At 37.1% G+C, this 24,480-nt stretch overlaps 1 protein-coding gene across 2 annotated transcripts; it reads left to right on the top strand.

Annotated features, from left to right (window-relative positions):
• Nucleotides 1-932: 932 nt before the first annotated feature.
• Nucleotides 933-24,431, top strand: AGGF1 (angiogenic factor with G-patch and FHA domains 1). Of its 2 annotated transcripts, none has more exons than XM_027634429.1 (14): nucleotides 933-1,271; nucleotides 2,250-2,346; nucleotides 2,790-2,995; nucleotides 3,724-3,870; nucleotides 5,609-5,797; nucleotides 9,797-9,866; nucleotides 16,092-16,203; nucleotides 17,421-17,472; nucleotides 19,612-19,713; nucleotides 20,066-20,231; nucleotides 20,471-20,553; nucleotides 21,566-21,693; nucleotides 22,608-22,707; nucleotides 23,524-24,431. In XM_027634429.1, the coding sequence occupies exons 1-14, from the start codon at nucleotides 1,098-1,100 to the stop codon at nucleotides 23,722-23,724; spliced, it is 1,827 nt and encodes a 608-aa protein (XP_027490230.1). In that variant the 5' UTR covers nucleotides 933-1,097; the 3' UTR covers nucleotides 23,725-24,431. The 2 variants fall into 2 exon arrangements, with proteins under 2 accessions (XP_027490230.1, XP_027490229.1); XM_027634428.1 differs by lacking the exon at nucleotides 9,797-9,866 and adding an exon at nucleotides 14,204-14,555 and having other exon boundaries at nucleotides 935-1,271.
• Nucleotides 24,432-24,480: the final 49 nt, after the last annotated feature.

Genomic DNA, 24,480 nt, shown 5'->3' with positions numbered 1-24,480 from the left:
AATCAGGTGAAAACCTCCTCTAAAGGTGGTGCACCATTCAGGACATACCTGCCAGCAGACATAGATGCCCACGTATGCAATACATTCACTACTGTCAGATCTAAAAACTACAACCTTCTATGATGTATTTCTCATTTCCGGAGCCAAGCATGACAGTGACAGAGCATGTCACACAGTTAACAACTGAAAAGCATTGTGGTCATCAGAGACAAAGTTCACTTCAGAAAAAGAAGCCTGCGAGATGAAGGGTTAAAAATTATGATACTGAGATGGGGCTGTGGGGGAAAACCCCGAAAACTTCAGCAGCTGCCTCCAGAAATCCCAGCAACAGAAATTTACACAGGGCTGCAGCGCTGCAGTTCTCAGCACTGACAGCAGCCTCGAATGCTGCTTAAATGGTTCCAACTGCAACGCCCACGGCCATTTCCAGCTAGGATATGATGTACTTTGCCACTCTCAAAAAGCTTCTTCTCCGTCCCCACCCCCCCAAATAAAAGCATCAAAAAACAAAACAAAAAAGTGACGTACTCTAAAGTTTTTTATAAAAGTACATGCTACAATTACTCTTCGCTCTGTTACATTCTACAGGTGAGGCCTTGAGGCCCACCACCACCAGCAAACTCCGCCTGGTGCGACCAAGTGCAGGCACTAGCGGAGGTCGGTAAGAGACTGGAGCGCTTCGGGCCCTGAGCTCACAGCCTGACTCTCTTTGGGGGCTGCTGCTCTCCCTTAAGCTTTCCTTCGGCGTTGCCTCCCCGGCACAACAGTCCCGGCACCGCCGACTCCGACCCCGGCCCCTCCCGCCTGTGCCGCGCGCACACGCACTTCCGCTGCCGCGGCGTGCCGTTTCCGGCCGCCACCGGTCGCGTTCCGGGTCGCGCGCGCGCTCCCGCCGCGCGGGCCGGTCCCTCGCGTGCCCGGCGGGACAGCGTTCGGTGCGCGTGCGGTGCACGCCCTCCGCCGCTTCCGCCCCGCGCCCGGGGGGCCATGGCCGGGGCCGGCGGGACGGGCCAGTACAGCCACTGCCACAGCGCCGCGGGACGGGTGGCGGGCGAGCGCTGAGCGGGGGGCGCTGAGCGGCGGGCGGGAGGGCGGTCATGGCCTCCCCGCCGGCCGGCGAGTGCCAGGCGGACTCGGGCGAGCAGGCGGCGGCGCTGCAGGCAGAGCTGGGCGAGTGCCGGGCACAGCTGGAGCGGGCGCGGCGGCGGCTGCGCCGCACCCAGCGCCTGTACCGCCGGGCACGGGAGGACAACGAGGCCTTGCAGAGACGGGTAGGGCCCCCACGCCCCGGAACCACAGCCCCCGGCTCTGCCGTCCTCTGCGACCCCTCGGCCTCCTCTCCACCTGCCCGGTCCCGGGCTTCCCGGAGCCCGCCGGGCTCTCCCGGCTCGCGGGAGACCAATGCCACGGTGGGGTCCCGAGTCAGCGGCGGCGGTGGTGGGGAGAACGGTATTGCCTTCTCTGCCACAGAGTTGGCTTCTCAGTCAGAAGGAAAAACTACATTTAGCAGAAGGAAACATGTTTATTAAAGAAGGTGTGAGGTAGAGTGGGAAGACTACCCCACGGATTCTTACGGCCAAATAGGCAAGTTTGGAAGAGACTCATATCACAGCCTACAGCTTCCGTCCAGAGAGGATGGGCAGGCACTGATCTCTCCTCTGTGTGTGACCAGTGACAGGACTTGAGGGAATGGCCTGAAATTGTGTCAGGGGAGGTTTAGATTGGATATCAGGAAAAGATTTTTCACCCAGACGGTGGTTGGGCACTGGAACAGGCTCCCCAAGGAAGTGGTCACAGCACCAAGCCTGACAGAGTTCAAGAAGCATTTGGACAATGGTCTCAGGCACATGGTGTGATTCTTGGGGATGGTTCTGTGCAGGGTCAGGAGTTGGACTCGATGATCCTTGTGGGTCCCTTCCAGTTCAGAATATTCTGCAAGTCTGGGATTTGTAAATGCCACAGTACATCGACACCAAACAGTGGCTATTGCTTGAAATATGACTTTACAGAGTGGGTATCGTAGGAGTAACTTTGGTTAAGTTTCTCTGCTCCCTTTGTGATCAGAAACTAAGTTTTCCATTATGCCAACTATTCAAGTACAAAATTGTCTCCTACCAAACAAAATCAGTTGAAATGCCTGCTCTGCTGTTATGTTTTGGTTGGATTATGGAATGCAGAATAGGCTGATGCTCTTTTCTGGTGCACTAAAATGCAGTATTGGGTTCTGTAACATACTGTTTTTCTTTCAGGTAGAAGAACTCACTGAGGAAATCCATAATAGGAAGGAGAAAGATACATCTAGCGTAGAAGTACAGACAGAGGACTATGCTGTGTGGTCACAAGCAGGTAGAGAGGCTGGCTGGTGCCTATTTAAACAGGGATCTGGAACAGCATCTTAATACATTTCAAGTCTGTATCTTCTGCTGAATTACACTCAGTAACCTGGCATTATCTTTCAGACCAGTTCCTGTTTTTTCAAGCCATTTGTTCAGGATAAAATGTAGCATGGACTAGCAGAATTCATGCCATAATAATCTGTTATGTAGTAATCTTATATGTTACAAACATAGGTGTTTTACCAATTTTTAAAGTACAATAAAATAAGACATAATTTGTTCACTAGGAGTAGAATAAATTCAAAGCAAAGGCACTATCTAATATTTAATTTTCATTAGATTACTTACTTGTGTAAATCTCCAGTTTAAGATTTAGCATCCTTAAACTGCATTAGTAAAATACTGCTTTGCTAGTTTATGCAATTTCAACTTTTCCTTCTCCCCTCCCCCCAGATTATTACTACTATGAAAATTTTTACAATCACACCGATACTCAAGATTTTGCATCTGAACTACCAGTGCAGCACAATCCTGGGACTGAAGGCAATGAGGATAATGCCACAGAGGAATCGGGGACAGGTCTTAATATTCCTCTAAGAGTGGATAGCACCAAAGTTGCTGAAGATGGAGAAGAGGCAAATTTCATCCAGAATTTACAGGTTTTTGAGCTGTCTGGGGTTTTACCAGTTTTGAAGTCAGCACTCTGTTACTATTCCATCTAAAAGATGTCCTTTTGGTCCTGATGTCTTTTTATGAAACAGTTTTTCATGATAGTCTGGTCCTGGTGTTAGGAGACTTGTACTTCAAAACTAGTTCTTTTTGTTGTATGTTCCAAGTGTAGCATATTCCTAGAGTTGGGATTTGGTGTTTGGTTTATTTTTTTAAAAAGGCATATATATCCTACATAGCCTGGAAGCAGGACCTGGAAGCAGAGTATGTTCAATATGGCCATGCTGACTTTCTTAAATAGTACTTTTTATTTTTTCTTCCATTGACATGAGGAGGCAACATTTAAGGAGAAGTAAGTTGTGGATGGAGTTTATTTATTTATTTTGCTGTGGGTTGGCTTTCTTCCCTGCTATACAGCCTTCTCTTAGGTCACTCAACTGAGTTTGTGCCTTAGCATCTAGCAACAGAAGTGAGACAGAGAGCAGAAATCTGTTTTAGGAATGCACTGAAAGATACTCACTGTGTGTATTTTTTATGTGAACCACTCTGAATAAAGATGGGGGAAAATGAAAGACACGGGATAAAGTCTCGGTCCTGTTGAAATCAGTAGGAGCTTATCAGTAAATCGCAGCCAAATTTTTGCCTTCTGAAACAGTCCCAGGTTCACAGAGCAGTTTCTTTCTTAAAGAAAATTTAATCTCTTATTTTCTGGTGTCAGGAGGCAGAAGATACTTCAGTACCAGAGGGTTCTTTGGCAGAGAGCTTGAGAGCTGCTGCAGAGGCAGCTGTTTCACAAACTGGATTTATTTATGATGAAAATACAGGATTGTATTATGACCACAGCACTGGATTCTATTATAATTCGGTAAGGATCATTTCCAAAATCCTTGACATTTTTTCTCTATTGCAAAAGTTTTATTAGTAAAAGTTGATGTGAGCAAAAAACTAAGATCCAAAGTGCTTTTATGTTTTGAAAAACAGGTTTTTGAGGATTAATAGTATTGGCTGTTTGTTAATTAATTTTTTAATTATTTCAGTCAAATTAAAGATAGCAGGCTAAGATCTCCTTAGATCTTTAAGTTACTTAGCATTGTAGAAATTTTTTACTATAAAGATGACCTGTAACTCTCTCAAAAGCTTCAGTTAAAAGATGACTTGTTTAGAAAAAGACAGGTTGGTGAACTAAGTGGCTCCTCCACAGTGAAAAGAGTGCTGAGAGAAGATACACCAAATGCTTGTACTTTTACTTGTACAGCGTTACCAACTAGTTTAATGTTATAGGAAAGAAAATACTTCTTTAAAAAAAGGAGATAGATGATGGATCAGAATTTCTTAATGGTTACTTTCTGCTATATGTTTTTCATAAAAGCCTTTGAGGATGTTTTCTTTCTGTCCTATAAGGTGTGTGTATATGTGTACACATCTAGATAGATACATATACTGTCAAAAATTCTAGGGAGCTGCTGTGCTTAAAACAGAGGATTTGTTTGCAGCACTGCATTCAACTAAGTTTTAAAAAATGCATGTGATACACAACTACTTGTTTTCAGGAACACTTCTGGATTTAATGTTAAGGTTTTAAATTATACCATTGCTTTTGAAATAGTTTGTGGATTTAGTTAGATACATAAGTGTTTGGGACTATAGATTACGGTGGTACAATGACACAAGGCAGTTCTTGTTCAGTAACTGTTCTGAATTACGGGAAATGTTCTTGTATTGGGTTTACTGGCAAGGTTTTGATAGTGAGGCTTGGGACTGCAGAGGCAGCCTGTGTGAGAAGAGGCCAAGGACTGCCTGGACACGGCTGGTTGCACTGCAGGGCACAGCTGAGCCTTTAGAGGTGCCTCTCTGAAAGCATGTGTAAGAAAGGGCAAAACATGGTGGGGTGTGTATGGGGAGGATGAGTGTGAAAAACGATCCTGCAAACACCAAGGTCAAAGAATAAGGATTCTCCTCTTCCTCTGTAGAAGAGAACCACACTGGAGCAGATATTCACACTGCAGTCCATGGAGAACTCGACACAGAAGCAGCTCCTTAAGGGACTGCGGCCTGTGGAGAGCCCATACCAGAGCCCAGAGCAGGTTTCCCTGGCAGGAGCTGTGGCCTGTGGAGGACCCATACTTGAAGCAGGAAGTAGCAGTAGAGAGGGACTTTTTGGAGCTGATCTCAGCCCCCCACTCCTCATTTCCCCACACCATGCATGTGGTAGAGGACCTGGGAATGAAAGGGCTTAGTAGAAGTAGTGTAAAAAGAAACAGGGAGAGATGTTTTTTTTTTGCTCCTCATCTTCCAGCTCTGTTTTAACTGGCAGTAAATAACCTGTTTTCACCAAGTTGAATCTGGCTTGCCCATGATAGTGATCTCTGTCTTGACCTATGAGCTTTTCATCTTATTTTCTTTCCCAGTGTTGTTAAGAAGGGAGATTGACCGAGTGGTTGGAGGGGCACCTGGTAGCCATCCAGGATCAAGCCCCTACAGTTCTTCAGTACATTTTAGTACATTTTATTAAACTGCAAATGTGGTTCTTTCTTAACAAGGTGTTTCTTTGAACAGTGTATTTATTGAAGTGATGATTACACTGTTCTTCATTTCTTTTAAAGGAAAATCAACTGTATTATGACCCAACAACTGGAATTTATTACTACTGTGATGTGGAAAGCGGACGATACCAGTTTCATTCACGAGTGGATCTGCAGTCTTACCACACCTCTGGTACTAAGCACACCAAGGATAAAAAAGGGAAAAAGAAGAGAAAAGAACCAGAGAGGATTACTGCAGATGAATATAAGGTAACTTCAGAACTGACAGACAGAAAATGCAAAACTTGGGTTTTTTTCCATTACATAATTTATAGGTTAAGGGGCTTGGTTTTGTGCAGAAGGTGTGTGCTTATTTTCAAACTGTTTAAATGTATTTAAACTACATATAGCAGGTTGCTAACGTGTAGTTAGCATTCAAATAACTTTCTCCTCGAGTGATTAAGGATGAAACTTTTAACTTGGATCCTCTCAGTTTTTCAAGACTTATTGCAATGCAACTGTAAAGAAGTCTAATATCGAGCGTCAGTGAAGTTTTCTGATAAGCAAGCACACTAGAATGAGTTCAAGGTGCTGGGTGGGCTGGATTTACATCAAAAATTCAGTGTTAACTTCAGTGTCTTGGTTTTGGGGTCTTGGCTTGTGGTTTGCTCTTTTTGTTTGGTTGTGGTTTTTTTCAGGTTCACATGATGAATCAAAAAATGTAAATTTTGAAAATCCATTGACTTAAACAACCCTTTTTCTGTGACTGTATTCCAAAGTTCATTCCATTGGCATATTACTGTATCGCTACTATAATTTGGGATTGAGGAAATGTCTTTAAAGTTCTAATTTGTTGCATACTATGCTTTGCTATTGATAGTCTGCTTGGTCAATACATTTTCATTGTCCTTAGGGTGTGGATAAGCTTAATAAATGCCCATTGCAATTAATTTGTATTTTAAGTTATAAAAAGCATGACTTCCTTTCTGTTGTTTTTCTGAGTGCTAAGAAAGCATACCATATAGTATGTACTTAGTGAGTGCCTTGAGAAACTTTACTCACTCCTAGACATCAGGAAGTTCTATTATAACACAGTTATTAAACCTCAAGAAGTATTTCCTTCATGAACACTCTTACTCATGTTGAGTGCTATTCTGCAAATTTGTTTTATTATTTAAGATATAATTGAATATATTGATTTCTCTAGTTTGCAGTGCTACTTGGTTTATATTTTTTAAAGCTATTGCTTAAATCATTGCATAGTTTCATTATGTAGGCCTTAGACACGCATATTGGTTGAAATCTGAACTAATTACATTATGGTACAGGTACTCTTACATAATAGTTATTATGCAGCGTCTGTGCACGGTTAAAAAATTGTAATCAGGATTGAGGTCTTCTGAAATATTTGAAAATGGAAACTATTTACATTTAAGAACAAGTGCAGTTATGTTAAATGGATAGTGGTTGTTGATGGATTACACCTTTTATAAACAGATTGTGGCTAATGCAGAAATTTCTACTCCTTGAGAGAACTTCACATGAACCATTCCATTCTGAAAGCTTGAGCTGGACACTTGAGCAACACTAAGTATAAGGATCCTTTAGAATTAAGAGAAGGGAGCTAATGCATTGGAAGTGCAGTTTTACACCATCCAGGTTCTGGGCATGCTGTGTGCAAATATTCTGCCACACTCCAAAGGCATTGTTAACACAGAACTTTATTCATCATGTGTCAGGAAAGGATCATGAAACACTTGTAGGAATAAGTCTTCATGATAAACTAATTAATAGGTCTCTTAAATTTAGTTCTGTGATGAACTGTTAGATATTGACAAGTGTCTTTCTGAAAGTTCTGAGGCATCTATAGCTCTGACCTAGCAAGTAATGTTGACTACTGTTTGGGGTCCCATCACAGTCTGCTTCTGTCCTCTGATTTGTTTTTAGCTTATTTTATATCAATAACGTATTTTTATTTAGATGGTGTTGTTAACAAATCTTTTGTGTGAGCGTTTCATAGTCCCAAGGTAGAAGGTAAACATCCATTTCTGCTTGTGTTTTATTGATGGTGAACTGAATACTTTATTTTTGAGCTAATTTGTTTGACAAATAAGATAATAGGAAAAACATCTAAAGTGTTCTGTAGTGCGCAGATCTTTGCATCTGTGAACAGGAAGTGAACGTTGATGTCATAGAAGAAAACAAGGCCTTTTTTAATTTTTAAAAAAATGGAGAATACAAAGTCAAACATTAAATATTTTCCATTTCAGACTTCAAAAATAAAAGAATGCCTTTTGTCAGTGCACTTATTTGTAAATGCACTGTTAGATTTAGAAAAACCAAAGTACCTTACAGTCAGATTTTACATAGCTGAGTTAAAATACTTTATTTTTGTAGTGTGGTTATTAATCACATAAGGAATTCCTTGATTATTTAAAAAAAAATGTATGTTACATTAGTATAAAAGATTAAGATTTACCAGAATAAAAGATTATATTTTTCTGCTATAAAACTGAAAAAATAGTTTATAAGCTGCACAGCCACGTTTGTAGATGCATGATATTTTTTTGGCAGTATAATTGTTCAGTTTAGTCTGACGTAGACAAAGGCAGTAATTAGTTCATGCTAGAACAAAACTAAAAATGTCTGGTTTTAAGTAGCACTTCATAGTTGAAACGTTGTCTATTGAAATGCATTTCTCCACACTTGTATCCAACCTCCTCTCTTTTCTTTCCCTGAATACCATTTAAATTATTAACGTGACAGTTCTTTTCAAGACTAGTACTTCATTATTGCTTTTCCCAGTCAGTTATTAAATTGTGCTGCTAGCGTGAAAAAGGCCTCCAAACATTGCTGCATTTCTTGACCAAAGTAGGTTTTACTCAACTTTCTTTTTCTACAGCTGGTACAGGTAGGAGAAAGGTTTGTTTTAGTGCCTGGTCTGTGGACCACTGGTAGTGTTAAAAAAGCAATAGCAACTGTCTGTGTAGATCATCACAGCATATATTTCTATGTAGATGGTACTGATTGCAATCAAATTGCATCTGATTTTTTGAATGACTTAATTTATACCAGAGTTAATACCTTTTTAATTTAAAAAAGATTGTTCCAGTTACAGTCTGTTAACTTTCTGTTTCTGGTCACAGTAGGGGTTTTTAGTTGTGGTTTAATTTCTAGCTGTTGTGAAGAATTTGATGTTCTCAGCTGTCTTACATATAGTATCTATTTATAAGTAGTAAATTGGGATACCTAACACTACAGAACTGGCAGGTGAATTGTCCACAAATATCGCAGCATTCTTAAAAAAAACCCTATATAATTCTGCAAATGTAAAGGATAAAATTAATCTGTTAAAGTGCTATTGTATTTTTAACAGGCTGAATTACCAAACAAGCAAATACTCATAGGCATCTGCTAAAATGAACGTACCTCTAATTGCAAAAAAAAAAAAAAAAAGTGGAGGGGAATTCATGTGCTTACTATCACCTGGGGAAAGAAGTTCCTAATCTATACAAGAACTTTCTTTAAAGAGATCCTTTCTTCTCAATCACCAAGCTTCTCTATTACAAATAGTTTTCTTCTGACTTGTGAAACAAAGTATGCTGTCTGCTTGCTTGCTTTTAGTAGACAATCAGGAATTTTTTTCGCCAGGATGAATTATTACATAGCCTCTGTGCAGCTCACATAAAAGGATTGGTAGAATACTTTGAAACTTCTGGGCATATAGTTCAGTTCTGATGTCTTTTTTAGGGGTAGGCCAAAAAAAATCTGGGTCAAGAAACACTGTATTTTCTTCTTTATGAAGAAAACCTTTGAATAAGTAAATTTGGAAAAGTTAAAAAAAAAAAGTGGCATAAATGATAATGTGATCCCTGGCCCAATATCTATATCCAGGGCTTCCATACAAATTGGAGAATAGACTGTATGCAATAGTGCTCATGCAGTTCTACTTGCTGTATTGAGGCCATTAGAAATACATAGCAAAATTTAGAAGCAGGGACTGACACATGCCATTTTTTCCATAAATTGTTTTTAAATTTAAAAATTGTTTGTTTTTAAACTACCACCTACTACATTTTATTTCAGTATGGTGCTCCAAAAAATTAACTTCTGCCATGTTCTTTTCCATTATAGATGCATCCTAGCTCCTTCTGTAGGAGAGGCAAAGCTTTTTTAGTAGTATTTCCCATAGAACTCTTGAAGCAGTGGTTTTTACTTTTTTTTTATCACATCTAGTTTACTTTTTGCTGATATTCATCCCATCTTTAGGTACGTCAGTTGACAGAAACCACGGCTAATCTGAAGATTTCTTCTTTTGGATTGGCAGCTTCTGGTAAAGGTAGAGTTGAGACAACAAACACATTAGTCAATGGATGTTTACCTTTAACCTTGATATTTTTATTAAAGGAAAAAAAAATAACTAGAAATTGATGGTTAGATACCTTTTTTTCTGAAGGAATTAATAAGTTTTTTTAAGCTATTTGATCAAAATCCATTCGCCTGCGAACTAACTTTGAAATATATTTGAAATTCTGTGTAAGATAAACATCTGAAGAAAACTTTGATGGCATTCTAGAATATTTGGGAAGAGAAGTATTTAGCATCACTGTATAACATAAAGCATCTGGACTAAACAAACTACACGTTCTTTAGGTAAGGCAGATTTCTGTTTCCTGTATTTCAGAGCAGTCCACCAGTGTATAACATGGCTTCTGTATGATGTAGGAAGAGCTTTACACGTTTTTTTCTGGCATTTAATTGGATTTTTTGCATTGGAAGATCAAGTATTGTGTAGGGTGGAAGAGAGTAACTGAAGTACTAGTGAAATGGTGTTAGCAAGTGAAAGCTTAATCATCTGAGTGAAAGAGCGATTTTTAACTGTTTGAAAATGTTTTTTTAGTGAAATACTGAATGTCACATTAATATTTCAAATTGAGAGAGTCAATGCTAAACATCTACTATTCATCCCTGTAGATGAGCGTTGAGTGCCGATGATTCTGTTCAGTCAGCTACTGAACTTGGAGCAAACCAAAAAGCAACAGACTACATGTTTGTAAAAAATTGTATTTGTACATATTTCTATGTTTTTGTATAAAACAAATTGAGAAAAAAAATAGTTTAAACAGTGCATTTCTCAGAATTGTTCTAATTTGTAGATGTGCTCAAGAATTGCACGAAGGTGGATGCTGATCAGGCTTAATATAGAAAAACTGAAGTTTTAAGAGACAAAATGTATTGCTCTGTCACAGTAAAGCAAAAAGTATAGTTAAATGCTTAAAATATTTTGAATTTTTCATTAAAAACACTTCAATAATACTGACATTATATTCTAAGTAGGACAGTCTGCGTTTCAAAAGGTAATCAGTAGTTTGTGGCCTATTCTTTATAAAGCAAACCCATCAATTCCACTTGCACAAGCATGATTTGTTATTTTTGTAAGATTGCTTCTCATGGGATACATAAAATTCCTGATTTCACTCGTACCCTTGGCTGACATTGCCAGGGATGCAGAAATATGAATTGACTTAACTCTGTAGTTAAAAAATAGTTTATTATCAATCAAATTGATTGCACCCTTCAACTTTACTCAGCCTTAGTGAGAAAAATCCCAGAGATCATATACCCAGTAGATAGAAAGTTTTTCAAACCTGGATCATGTAAAGTCAGTCCATGTCCAACATGTGACTATTGGTATCAGTCTACTATTTAGGTATATTAGACAAAGCAACATGCAAAGGAACATATGTGCCTAATATCATGGTGTAACAAACGTGGTTATAATGAGCATGTACTTGCATCCTTTGTGTCCTATAAGTTTGGGATGAAGAGTTAAAGTAATCGAGAAATGAAGTGCATTGCTAGAATGTATTGCGTTGTTCAGTGTTTACTGCCAGTTCCTGATTTTGAAGCAGTGACTATATGGAAGCAAGGTATTAGGTGCTGTTTGCATAGTCACACTTTAATATATGCTACATGTGTTCAATGTTAGTACTAGTTACCACTCTGTTGTGGTTTGACCCCAGGCAGCTGCTCGCTCAGTCCACCACTAGCAGGATTGCAGAGAGACTTGGAAAGGTAGAAGTAAGAAAATTTATGGGTTGAGATACAGCAGAAGCTGTGGACACAAGCAAAGGAAAATAAGAAATTAATTCACTGCTTCTCTTGAGCAGGCAGGTGTTTAGCCATCCCAGGAAAGCTGGGCTTCTGCACTGATAATGGTTACTGGGGAGAACAAAGGCTTTAATTCTGAACATCCTCCCAGTTCCTTCTCCTTTTCCCAGCTTTTATTGCTCAGCATGATGCCAAATGGCATGGGATATCCCTGTGGATAGTTTGGGTCAGCTATCCCAGCTGTGTCGCCTCCCAGTCTCCATTCTGTCAGGGTGGAGCAATAACAAAAACATATCTATGTTATCAGTGCTGTTTCCTGCGCAAATCCAAAACACAGCCCCACAGTAGCCACTGTGAAGAAAATTAGCTCTACCCTAGCCAAAACCAGTACATAGTCATTCATAATGGAAAAGGATTTCTTCACCACAAGTAAAGGCCCTCTCAAATGCTTTAAGATACATTCAGTATCAGTTTATAAACTTCATCAGGATGTGTATTTTAATGCAGATCTATGAAATCGTGAAGTGCTCAAAATCCGTATTCAATTCAAAATCCAATTTTAAAATCCTGAGTTTTGTACAAGGATTTCTAAATGTAAAGATTGCATTTTTATCACTACTTAACAGAACTGTTTAATTTATTTGCTTTCTTGAACGTAGTTCAAGAAACATAGTTGAACGTAGCAATTGTGGAAAAATACAAAAACTGCTGAGAATAGGCTTAATGGTCATATTGGCAAAATCATAGAATGAATGTACGTATGGAATCTGTGGTCTGTTTATTAGAGTGTTTTTAAAAATTACTGTTTTCAACAGAGAACTGAGAGTCTTCTTTTTAGTAGCCAGGCTTTGAAACTGCACCTTTTTACTTTATAATTTAAAATATCTGAAGTGATGCCAAAAATGAGTATCACTGGATTCACTGTGGAGAAGGAGCTGAGTGGTTGGAGCATTGTTCTTGGGCATTAGTGCATCACAGTCGTCTGTTGTTTTGCCTTGGTTGTGATTTGAGTGGACCATTTAGTTTTTCTGTTATTAGATTAGATTAGAATACTCTAAATTACTTTGTTAGTTTACATTTAGGATTGCAGAACACTTTGGTATGTTTGGTATCAATCCAATATCCATACCAAACATAAATATAGACAAATATTGATATACTGAAAAATATAATTCATAAAAGGAAAAATCAAATTTTCCAAAAATATTTCTAATGGAATTTATGTGTTTGACATGAATGAACTGTGTAGTCTTACTTTTGGCAGGATTACTACATCTTTTATTTAAAATAAACAATGTTACACAGTGGCATTGTAATCCTATTCCTTCCTATTCCAGGACTTAGAGAATTCAGGGAAAAGGGCCACTGCAGTATGGAGAAACTCTAATCAAATAGTCTCTCAGTTAAAACATGAAATATTTTTAAAATTGCTGATTTTTCCTGAGAATCTGCTGTCTTACTAAACATGTTTCAAAAGCACACTGTCCTATCCAACAGCTGAGGCGAATTCTTGTGTTCGTCTTACGTCTGTGGCACTGATGGGTTTTTACAGTTCTGAAAGTGCTTTAATTTCCATAATGTTGGCATTCACATTATTTCATGTATCTTGGAATGAAAAATGCTCTTTCGTGGAAATACATGAAAAGATCAAGGATGTATTTTTTAACTGCTGTGTTGCAATATTTGATACAATTCAGGGTAATTGAATGTATTCATTCTGGACTCAAAATGTCACATAACTTAAAATTTGAGATTTTATTTAGCTTTTAAAGCCACTTGTGTTCTTTTTTTCTTTTTTTTCCCCATTTTTTCTTTTTTATTTCTTTTTTTTTTTGAGGTAGTTGTCAGGCTGTTTCTTTCTGCTGATGAAAAAGTGGCAGTGGAAGCACCTGTAATGATCCAATCTGTCTGATATTCAGTAAAGAATTTGAGAACTTTTTTTGCAGTAGAAAATTGATTTTCATTAGAACTGTTTTACATAGCATTAATTAAGCTTATAGTCTTTATCTCCTGTCTTGATTAAAGGTTTTGGTAAAGATGCAGTTTTGAAAGGAGAAAGAACAGGTCATTAGGCAAGCATAAGTGAGCATTCCAGATATTCTGGACCATGGTAGAAAAAAAATGAGAAGACAAAAACAGGAGGAAGATACGATGAAGATAAACTAAAGAACTTCTAAGGAAGTTGCAAGAGTTGAGTAAGAGAGGGACAGAAGTGAGTGTCATAAAAGCAAAATATGAAAATATTCAAGATGGTGTTGTACAAGTTTGGAAGTGAGTACAAGTTTCTTAAGTGAGAAAAGAGGAAGGAATAAGTGAAGTTTAGAAGAGGAGGGCAGTCACACTTTCCCAAATAGATGACCGTCTCAGTCATGTTTTTTAGAATGTGAAAATGGTTTTACTCAAATGTTCTGTTGACTACCTGTGCAAAAGTTTCTGAAAATTTGACCAATTCTTGATAATGGTAAAAATAATTCTTCCTAGTGAAGAATTTACTTCCAGGATGACAGCATTCTTTAGAAAAACTCGATCTGTAAATACTGTAACATTATATAAACTCCCCTCCAGGATTTGGACACAGAAGAGCAGAAATCATCTAACAGTCTGAATTGCTTTTCCACTACTGAGCAAGTAAGTTCTACTGAAGAAGATGAATCTTCAAATATAAGAAAGAAGACTAAAATGGACACAAAACCACGAAACAGTCTAACAGCCAAAGAATCGGTTTCTACAGAGAGTATAAATTCACATTCATGCAAAAGTACACCAGACACTGCAGCATGTACAGATGACAGTAGAACAGCAGACACAGAGAGTGAGCCAGAAGAAGGTGAAATTACAGATTCTGAGTGTGAAACCTACAGTGAGGAGGAATTAACGAGTGAAGAAACTCATGATTCAGAAGACTCAGAAAATGAAGGTGAATTATTGTGGATTATATGTGGTATTGCTGTATTTTTCCAGGAGCCTGTTAAGAACAAATGACAGTTTGGATAATTTTTAAAAATATAATAAAGCGTGTGACTTGAGATACTTCCAGTTAAAAAGTGCTGTATGTTACCAGGATTTCTTTTCTTTTCTTCACTTGCACAGTAGTCAGATGTAAGTAGTAGTGTTTTTATAAAAAGCTGTTTCCCAGTATAACATCCTGTGCTTCTGTAGAAACCTCAGTGATTGAATAAAATTTGGTTAGATTAAGACAGTGAAACGAGAAAAGAAAGTCTGTTGCTAAAATAGAGATTGTAGAACAGAACACACAATAATTCAGTGTATTAACTCTCCCAAATTAATATAATAGTATTTCTGATACTGTTCATAAACTATCACGTACAATTCAATTCAAGATGAGTCCACAGTCATGAAAAGGAATGTGGAGTAGTCAGTACTGGTTGAAATGCTGTTTTGTGTGTATTCCAGTGACAACTTGTAAGAAATGGGTATAGAGAGGAAACCTGTATACTGTTTTGTACCAAAGAAAATGTTCTCCTAGGTCCTTAAGGTCCTTAAGAACTCCTCAAGAAGTGAACGGTCTTTTGCCAATAAAAAAAATAAAGGTAACCTGTGAAAAGCTTAATGCAACTAGTATGCAAAGGATATTCCAAATCCCAGAAAGAAATACAGCCTGAATGAAGACTGTACTGTAGCCTGTGCCCTACTCACAGTTAAATAGTTTGTTTCTTATGTTTTCATTACTTTACTTAACTACTCAGACCGTAAGTGATTAATGCCAGTCAAAATGTCCTTGCTATCATCAGACTTTCAGATTAAATTTCCTTCTTTTACTATTCAATTCTGCAGTAATGATGGAGTAATAAAAACTGAAGACAGTTTCTTTTCCCCTAGTACCTCTTAAGGTAGTGTCTTCTCATCTTATGTCTATTCCTAGCTAAGATTTTTGGAGATGTTTCTGCAAATATACAGCCAAGTACAGAATTCATACATCTGTTAGAATATAATAAAATATAATGAGATAAAAAAGCATATGCATCTGTAGGCTCTGTCTATTATTTTTCTTATCTGTGTTGATGCATAGTGCTAATAACAGCTGTATGTTCTGTATACACTAGGTCTGTGATATGAACAAAAAGGTATTGCCTTTTCTCAAAGTAAATTTTATCCTAATATATTACAATTAATGATCCATACATTTATAATATTCTAGCAAATTCTGTGAATGTATTTATATTTTATTGCTATAAAGAGTAGTGCACATGTAAATAAGCAGCATTAGGAAAACGTTTTTAACACTTCAGTGTGCAGTCAGAAAGCCTTTGAAACAGTAATGTCATCAAAGTTTTCTCTCATATGCAGTTGTGCATTTCTTTTTATGAAAGTTGCATATTATTCAGCCAAGTAATGGCTGAATGCATATCAGTTTTTTGAAAACTGTGGACTGTGGGGGTAAAACTGTAATTTATTGGTAATAATGGTGGTGGTTTTTTCTGTATAATTATAGATGAAGAAAAGATATGGCCTCCTTGTATCAGAGTAATTGTAATAAGATCACCAGTTCTACAGACTGGATCACTTTATATTATCACAGCTGTGAAACCTGCTACAATTGGAAGGTAAAACCAAATGAAATATTCTATATATATATCTAAAAGTACCTTGCTTTGAAAGCTATGGAAAGCACTTTGGATTGCTTGTCCCTACTCTTCATGCTTGTCTTCCTAGCCTGCAGCAGTTGTGAGGTACTGAGTTAGGTTAGTCCACAATAAGAGGTTCAAATCAGGTTATGTAACAGCATGTCCTGTGATAATGTAACAGCATACATAGTTAATGCAGCTCAGCAGCCCTCAAAATATGTTAGTGATAACTTGATCTTGTGTCTGAGCCCTAGTGGCAGCATAGCTGCAAGTCCTTCTTTGAAAACTTGTTTTTTTATAAAGTAAGTAAACTTTGTTCTTGGCAACTAAAGTAACTTTTTCAGAAAGGGAAGAACACCCTTCAGAAATTCAGGATCACAAGGAAGCATATCGCAGACTTCCTCACACTTTCGCATTTCAGTAGGGTTTGTTCATTGGTTTTAGATAATAAGTTGGGGGTTGTACTAGACTGTATGCATTCTTACAGTTCTAAATCTGATTGGTTCATTGTAGAGGATGAATTTAATGATGACTTAATGTTTTCATGCAAGCTTACTGAAGACTTCACCCCTGAAAAGCTGCTTCTATCTAACAGTAATAGATTTTGATTTGCTCTTAGAGCTGGGGTTTTCTGTGTACGTTTATGTGAAGATCAACAGAAGACAGTTCTACTTGGAATTAGCATATAGGTCCTTTGCTAGCTGCATTGCTTCTTCATCACTTAAGGATAAGAATGTAATACACAAATCCCTTTGTCCAACTGTGATGTTTTTAACAAAAAAACCAAAACAAACCAAAGAACACCCTGTACAGATCACTCTTTCTTTGCTTGTATTACCTACCTAATGCTATCAAGAATTCAACTTCAGCATTGAAGACTGATGCCAAGACGCACTGAAGAGCCTGAAGGATGCAGAGTTTAGACTGTTATTTACAGGCGTTGCATGAGTAAAGTTCAGGTAGAAATGTCAGGTTTATAGGTAAGAATTTAATGGTACTGTTTTATCATTTATGCATTGTCTACTTCGTATAGTGTATAAAAATGGGAGAAGGGACCTTGTGTTTTGTATCTGTAAAGATTCCTAATAGCTTACAAGAGAGACATGGCATTAAGGTTTCAACTATGCACCTTTTGTAAGCCACTTATAGACCTATTTCTACTTCATTGTAATTTATATATTAATTTGCTTTTACAGAGAAAAAGATGTTGGACATACACTTCAGATTCCTGAAGTTGGAGTCAGTAAGGTAACTCTTGTTTATGTCTGCTGAAAGGTAGATGAGCAGACATAAATGTATGAATGAAGCTTTAAGTTTTATAGCTTTAAATTTGGAAAATCATGTTAATTTTTGGAAGAACTTTCAGAATAAGATGTGGGTTTAGCCACATTTGAATTTAGAAAAAGGAAAAAACTTTCAGTTTTTTACTGAATGGGAACTTAAACAACAGTGTGTTTTCAAAGTCTAGAAAAGCTAAGTACTTTTTTTAAAGGGGAGTTTTACTAATCTACATTGTAATGCACAGTAAAAAACCTGTATTTTGAATCTTTAATTTATTGAACTTGAGGAAAACTTACTACTCTGTTAAGTACTTAACGGTATATAAAATCCTGATGTCAGCTAGTAAGAATCTTGTCACAAAGTAATGCAATCCTCACTGTTATGCTCAGAGCAAAAGGGTTTATTTTATTTTTCATCAAGGCAACTGTATAAATGTGATGTACAGGGAGTTTGAAAAATTAACAGAATGCCTTTCAATGGTAGATTGAATGGAAATTTTTTGTTCTGGTTTAGAAAGATTAAGGATAAATTTTGTGCTCTGTTTTGCTAAATACTTTAGCACAGACCCTAAATGCAGCACTGTTAATAAAAGAAAAATGTAGATTGACAAAGACATGTCATCCAAACAAAAAGTTTGCTAAAAACATCTCTAAATGCAAGTGTCTCATGAAACACGCTTTACTATGTCTGTTTCATATTATAGTTCTGATTAATCAACCATGTACCATATTTCATACTAAATAATTTCCAGAGTAATTTCCTGCTACTAATGACTTTTGGAGGCATGTATTTGAAACTGGGTGAATAAAGAAGTCAAAAGGCTTTATTTTTCTGTAATGTTACCATTTTAGTACTTCACGGGAACTGACAGTTTAATAAGAAGTTACTTCACTTTTCAGATAAGGAGTGAAAGGCAGAAACATAAATGACATATCTGCAGGAAAAAAAAGTTATGTACCAGTTTGTTTTCCTCACTATTCACAGTTTATAGCTGTGGACAACTTTCCCATTTGCTTTTCTTGAGTGGAAAGTGAGATTTAAAAAAATGCTACACCCTGCAGATTTAGCCTCTTTAGAAGAAGTTTGGGTTAGTTCTGCTCAATAGAACAGAGGTAGAAATTAAACTATCTATTGAATTAACAGTTGGTCTCCATCATTGCAAGAGTATTCCTGTTGGAAATGCTAACCAGTCTTCAGAATATTTTTTTTTTTAACTGAATGTAACAACTGCTGTTGCTCAAAGAAGAGAACAGATTTGGTTTCAAGTTAATACTTTTCTTCTCAGATTGACTCTTATGACTTTTTTTTTCTACTATTGCAAAAGGGATATTCGCTTGTCATATTTGAAACAGTCACCTTTTTAGACTTACTGCTGTTACTGGAAGCCTTAGTAGGTTGGAGAATTTGGTACTTTGGTTTGTTCAGTGGCCTTTTTTGGAGGTAGTGTATATCTTTGTGAGTTTGGCCAGGAGTTGTGTCTTCTGTGTTCTGTGTGGGCATGGAAATACCGATAAAGAGTGGTAACAACAGCACAAACAAAGCCATAAATAGATTGTTAGTCTCAATATCAAAAAGAATGATGGCTAGTCATTGTGTCCTGGGTATTAAGATGCAGGTGAAGGTGAATTATGTGAATGCTACAAAAGCATGGCATTTAGCGAGGTATTTTAGATATGAAAGACCAAGTAACCTAAAGCAGTAGAACGAGATCAGATTTTTTTTTTTAATTGAGAGTGTTTTAACTTACCTTAAAAGCAAAAAGCCTCTTATTTATACAGTTAAAAATGCTGTATTACTGAATCTCACAGTTCTTTAAATAAAGCATAGTTCCCACACTAGAAGTATATAGTTTTTCTGTATTGAATCAGTTTATGGTCAAAAAGGTTACATTATTAATAGTATACTTTAGCTCTTGGTGTTGTGGCCCATTGAGTTACATTTCACTTGAATGAAATCATAAGGTATGGAATATTCTATTAACTTAGAGTACCAAAGCACTCATTTTAAAGGTCTCAAAATATATTCCAAAAACTTACCTTTAAGTAGCCTTTAAATTGTGAAGTATTTGCTTAACAAGAACATTTAACCTAAGCTTCTGTTTATCAGTTTCATGCGGAAGTATATTTTGACCACGATTTGCAAAATTATGTTCTGGTGGATCAAGGCAGTCAGAATGGAACAGTTGTTAATGGAAATCAGATTCTCCAGGTGAGTACCTATTGTTTTAAGGCTCTGTACACTGCAGAAAACTGTAGTCTTGTCATTTTAAATGTGTTATGGCAAATCACTAACAATGCCATTGTATGGCTTCTTTCATACATTAATGTCTGCCTTGGTTCCCTTCTGGTTTTAGGGCCACTTACAGTACATAATGTTTGGTTATACTAAGAAAAATCCACTGTGTTTGCAGTTGCTAGAGTGAGATCCCTACTGTAGTTAAGTACTTGCCTGCATTTGTGAGACCAGACTGAATTACTGAATTGTAAGCAGCATGCATGAAATAGAGTTTGTGTCCTTCATGAGTAACTAACATGACTGCCAAAACTTTCTTTTGCTGTAGCCTAAAACTATATGTGATCCCTACATCTTGGAGCATGGAGATGAAGTGAAGATTGGTGAAACTGTGCTTTCTTTTCATATACATCCTGGCAGTGATACTTGTGATGGGTGTGAACCAGGACAAGTCAGAGCACATCTTCGCCTGGACAGGAAAAAGGAATCCTCTGGTTAGTCAGGTTATCACAGGAGATGTTTATTATTATGGCTTTATTATAGCTGTTTATAATATAAACATAGTAATTAGTTTTCTTACAATTTTCTTATCAACTGGAAGTAGTTGTACATGATGTATTTTCTTCTTGGTATGTGTGTCTATAATAATGTTAGAACAAAAATTCTCACACTTCTCATGTTTCAAAACATTGTTACACTAATTAGAAACTCAATCCTGTGTTCTTCCTTTTAGTTTGCCCAGCACTTAGCAAAGAAGAGAGAGAGTTAGTCAGAAGAAAAGCATTAAAACAAATACGGGTAAAATATGGTTTACAGGTGAGTTTAGAGTAGGAAGTTCATTAAGTTTTTTTTAATCTTCTGGTTTCTATTTTTTTAATGCTTTGTGATTCCTATTTTAAGTTTTAAGAGAAGTTTGCAAATGTGCTCAAACTTGAGCCTGGTAGTTTAACTCAAGCTTGTCTTTTGTACCCTAAATAATAATTCTTAACAAACCTGTACTGAGAGAGATGATGTAAGGGGGCATGAAAATTCTGTTTAAAGTTTAGGAAAAGAAGGTCTTTCCAATGGGTACAAGATTCTTAATCCTTTTGAGGTTAAGATTTTGCAAGACATTTTTATTTCTGCAGATTAAATTTTCACTGAATTGCAGTGCTATCTTTTATTTGGAAAGGAAAAATAATGAGCAACTGAAAAAAATGGTGGAAGGAATTTTTCTCAAGTTTTTAAGTCCGTAGAAAAATGCCATCGTGAACATACAGGCAATATAGTATATATGTATTCAAGTTACTTCTGTTTTAGATATAACTTTAACTATGGGGCATAGTTATCCAGCATTTGTAGTTAAATATTCATGTACAAATCAGAATGCCATTGTTTCTTTCAGATTCTTCAGCTACCAAAATAATATTAATAGAGAATCTGTAGACATGCTTAGTTCTGTCATCTATTCTGAAAAAAACAGTTGCTGAGGAACAGGCTAAATGTTTATACAAAAAGCCAGTGCCATGGCCACTTGGTTTTCTGCTTGATATGAAGAGATTGATTCTTCATACCAAGAGAAGATTCAAGAAAACCTGTTATTTTATTTACAGCTTCTGTGAAATTATTGAAATTGGCAATATTACATCATTATGTGATGATGGCAATAATATGCCTTACAGGGTATGGCTGTAAACTAGGTGAGGACTGTCGTTTTTTGTTATAAGGTTTAGAATTAATGAAGTAGGCTGAAGCTGCCTTGCTTTGGAGGGAAGAAGTACAGTTATCAAAAATAAAGAATTTAAAGCCCACTTTCTTTGTCTTGATGGAATTTAATCTGCTTGTAAAGAACACAGAGTATGAAGACAACAAAGCAGTGAAGAATCCAAAGTACAAAGACAGAGCAGGAAAACGCAGAGAGACTGTTGGAAGTGAAGGAACCTTCCAGAGAGATGACAGTTCAGCTTCCGTTCATATGTAAGTTGGAAAGGCAGGGGAGGTATCCCCCATGTCCTTTTCTTGTGAATCTTAAAAAAAATATGATAAAGTATCAATTTGTTACTAGCATATAGTTTTTTTAGATTACAAATTACCTGTATATAATGTGTTAGGCGAGCTAGAAAATTGTAAGCTATTCATACATACCATTTCACATAGTCTTTTTCTTAACTCATCACTTTCCATGCAGAATTCAACTGGGCAGTAAGGATGCTCAGATCACTTCCTTCTCAACTCAAAAAAATCAAAGACCCAGCTGCATTACTGACATTTTCTGTAGTGTCTGTTTTTCAAGAGGCTCAATTTTTATTTTTCCTATTCAGTCCCAGTAATAGTACACGTGCAGATTTTTCACCTGCAATTTCTTTCACTGTCAATATCCAGCCTGTCATAGAACATGTATTTACATACATCTTGATACTTAATATAATGTTCCTCTTCAGTTATTCCTTTGCTTCTGTAGTTGTAGTTGGGGTGGTTTTCTTAAGAAACATGACCTTCTAGATGCTGGTAAATTAGTAAAAGGAAGTGTGAGACAATGAAATAAATGCATTAGGATGACTTGGCACAGATACTCCCTTTTCCCTAGTGCAGTCCATTCCCACCCACCCATGATGTAGCTTTTAGCTCCTAAAGCAAGCAAATAGTTCAGAAGCAGTTTTAAGAAAGTTGATAGTCACCAGATGCTTGGAATGGCTTTGTTAACCAAAGATACTCTTGGAGGAACTTTTAAAAGGTCTTCTGGATAGCTCTTGATGGAAGTAGGAGCAGCACAGTATTTGATTTGTGGTTTCCAGAGCAGCATATGCACACACATTTCTGTTGTTCAGTATTTGAGGGCATACTCTTTATATGAACTCCTGGTTATCAGTTACCTTAAATTTTCTTCCAAGTGAAATCAGCAACAGCAACAAAGGACATAAAATGTTGGAGAAGATGGGATGGAGGAAGGGCGAAGGCCTGGGAAAGGATGGTGGTGGTATGAAGAATCCGGTAGGTCTTTCTGGTTTTCACTTGACACAAAAATAATAGTTTATTTGCAGTGAAAAATATCTAATTGTATGCCAGTATTCACTTGAAACATTTCAAACTCCTGGTTAGGAAGGAATATCTCAGTCAGACTGATCTCAAATAATTTTTTTCTTGACTAATGAGGCCTTTTGAAATTCTTCAATAGCGTTGTCCCTTCAGCAGAAAATGCCAGAAATGTCTGTGTTTGTTAGGAAACTATGCAAAGGAGGACAGACAGCTTCTAGCCATTGAATTAATAACGTCATATTTGAATACAATAGTCAGGAGGAAGATTGAAATCATTTAAGTGATGTGAATTCCAGATGAGCTTAGGGTAGAGCTCTTCACTCTCTCTGAGGCTGCTGTAGCACAAAAATCAGATGATGGGCCAGAAGAGAGGAAAAGCTAGCTGATGTCACTGTAGCCACCAAGTTGCAGGCCTCTGTGGCAGGCATGTTAGCCTCATTTTTGTCACCAGATACATGTTGCTTTTGGTGCTGCTCAGAGCCACAGCATGCCCTGAACTGTCAAACTAGCCAGCACAGGATCATATGCTGCTCACTCAGGTGTATTTCACAGTAATGTTAGGGGCAGGTGACATCTATCAGCACTCTAAATCATGGTTCTAGAGGTGGTGATTTGACACATCATTTCCATGGTACTGTTCATGTATGGTCTAGGTGTATTAGAAACTGAGAGAGAAGTGCTTGGGAGTGGGGGATGGAATTTGTATTAGAAAAATATGAAGTATTTAAAATACCTAACTTGCAGTTACAAAACATTTAATGCATTTGACAGATCCAACTTGAGTTACATCAGAAGCATGCAGGTTTCGGTATTAGGAGACCAGTCTCAATTGAAGATGTTCAACTCATCCAGAGCAAGAATAAAAAGAACTGGGACAAAGCAAGAGAGAGGTTTGCTGAAAACTTCCAAGACCCAAAATTACAAGGGGATACACCTAAGAATACATCTTGGGTTAGAGGGACTGTAGAGTAAAGTATGTAGTCCCTCAGAAAGGTAATTCCTGAGTGTAAATAGTTGGAAGAGAATTTATTTTTATTCTTTTTGCTTTTGCTAAAGCAGGAGTTTGGTTATATGTAAAATACAGTTGTGAAAAAATTTATTCAAGATTAACTCTGTTATGTTAATTGGTTTTCTGTAGTCTTCATGCTTTTATAAAAACACATTTTTAATAAGCAATGGAGTTTTGTGGGATATTCAAATTTAAGTACTTGAAAGTGATTCTCATCACAAGCAGGAATCTTCCATCATGTTTTTAAACTTCACAAAAATTTACACAAAACATCTGTTAAATTTAAATATGATACTTTTAACATTTGAACAGTGGTTTAAAAGCAAGCTGAAACAACTGAAAAAAATTCCCCAGGCCCATACTAACAAAGTCTTATATTGCTGTTTCTTCATGATTGTCATGAAATGCTCAGGAAGAGGTACACCAGTCTTAAATTCATACAGTTCAGTACTAATTACATGTCTCATCTTACCTTAAGCTGAGGAAAAGGGGGAAAAAGCTTGTTTTTAAATGATTCAACAGTACTGTTCAAAAATATTGTACTCAATGAAATAAACTACCAGCATTAGTGAAGAAAACAATGTTCAGAGACAGCTTGTAGTAAAATTTTCTTCTGTGAAGAACTTGTTTGACATTTGTTCAGTAAATCTGTATCATGCCTTTAAACGAAGACGTATGTCTAGAGAACTGCTGTCTGTATTTATTAACTTCTTTTTCTG

The sequence above is a fragment of the Corapipo altera genome, unplaced genomic scaffold (genome assembly GCF_003945725.1).
Source record: "Corapipo altera isolate COAL_440 unplaced genomic scaffold, ASM394572v1 61411, whole genome shotgun sequence".
Taxonomy (NCBI): domain Eukaryota; kingdom Metazoa; phylum Chordata; class Aves; order Passeriformes; family Pipridae; genus Corapipo; species Corapipo altera.
This window is presented reverse-complemented; position numbering and strand designations above follow the sequence as displayed.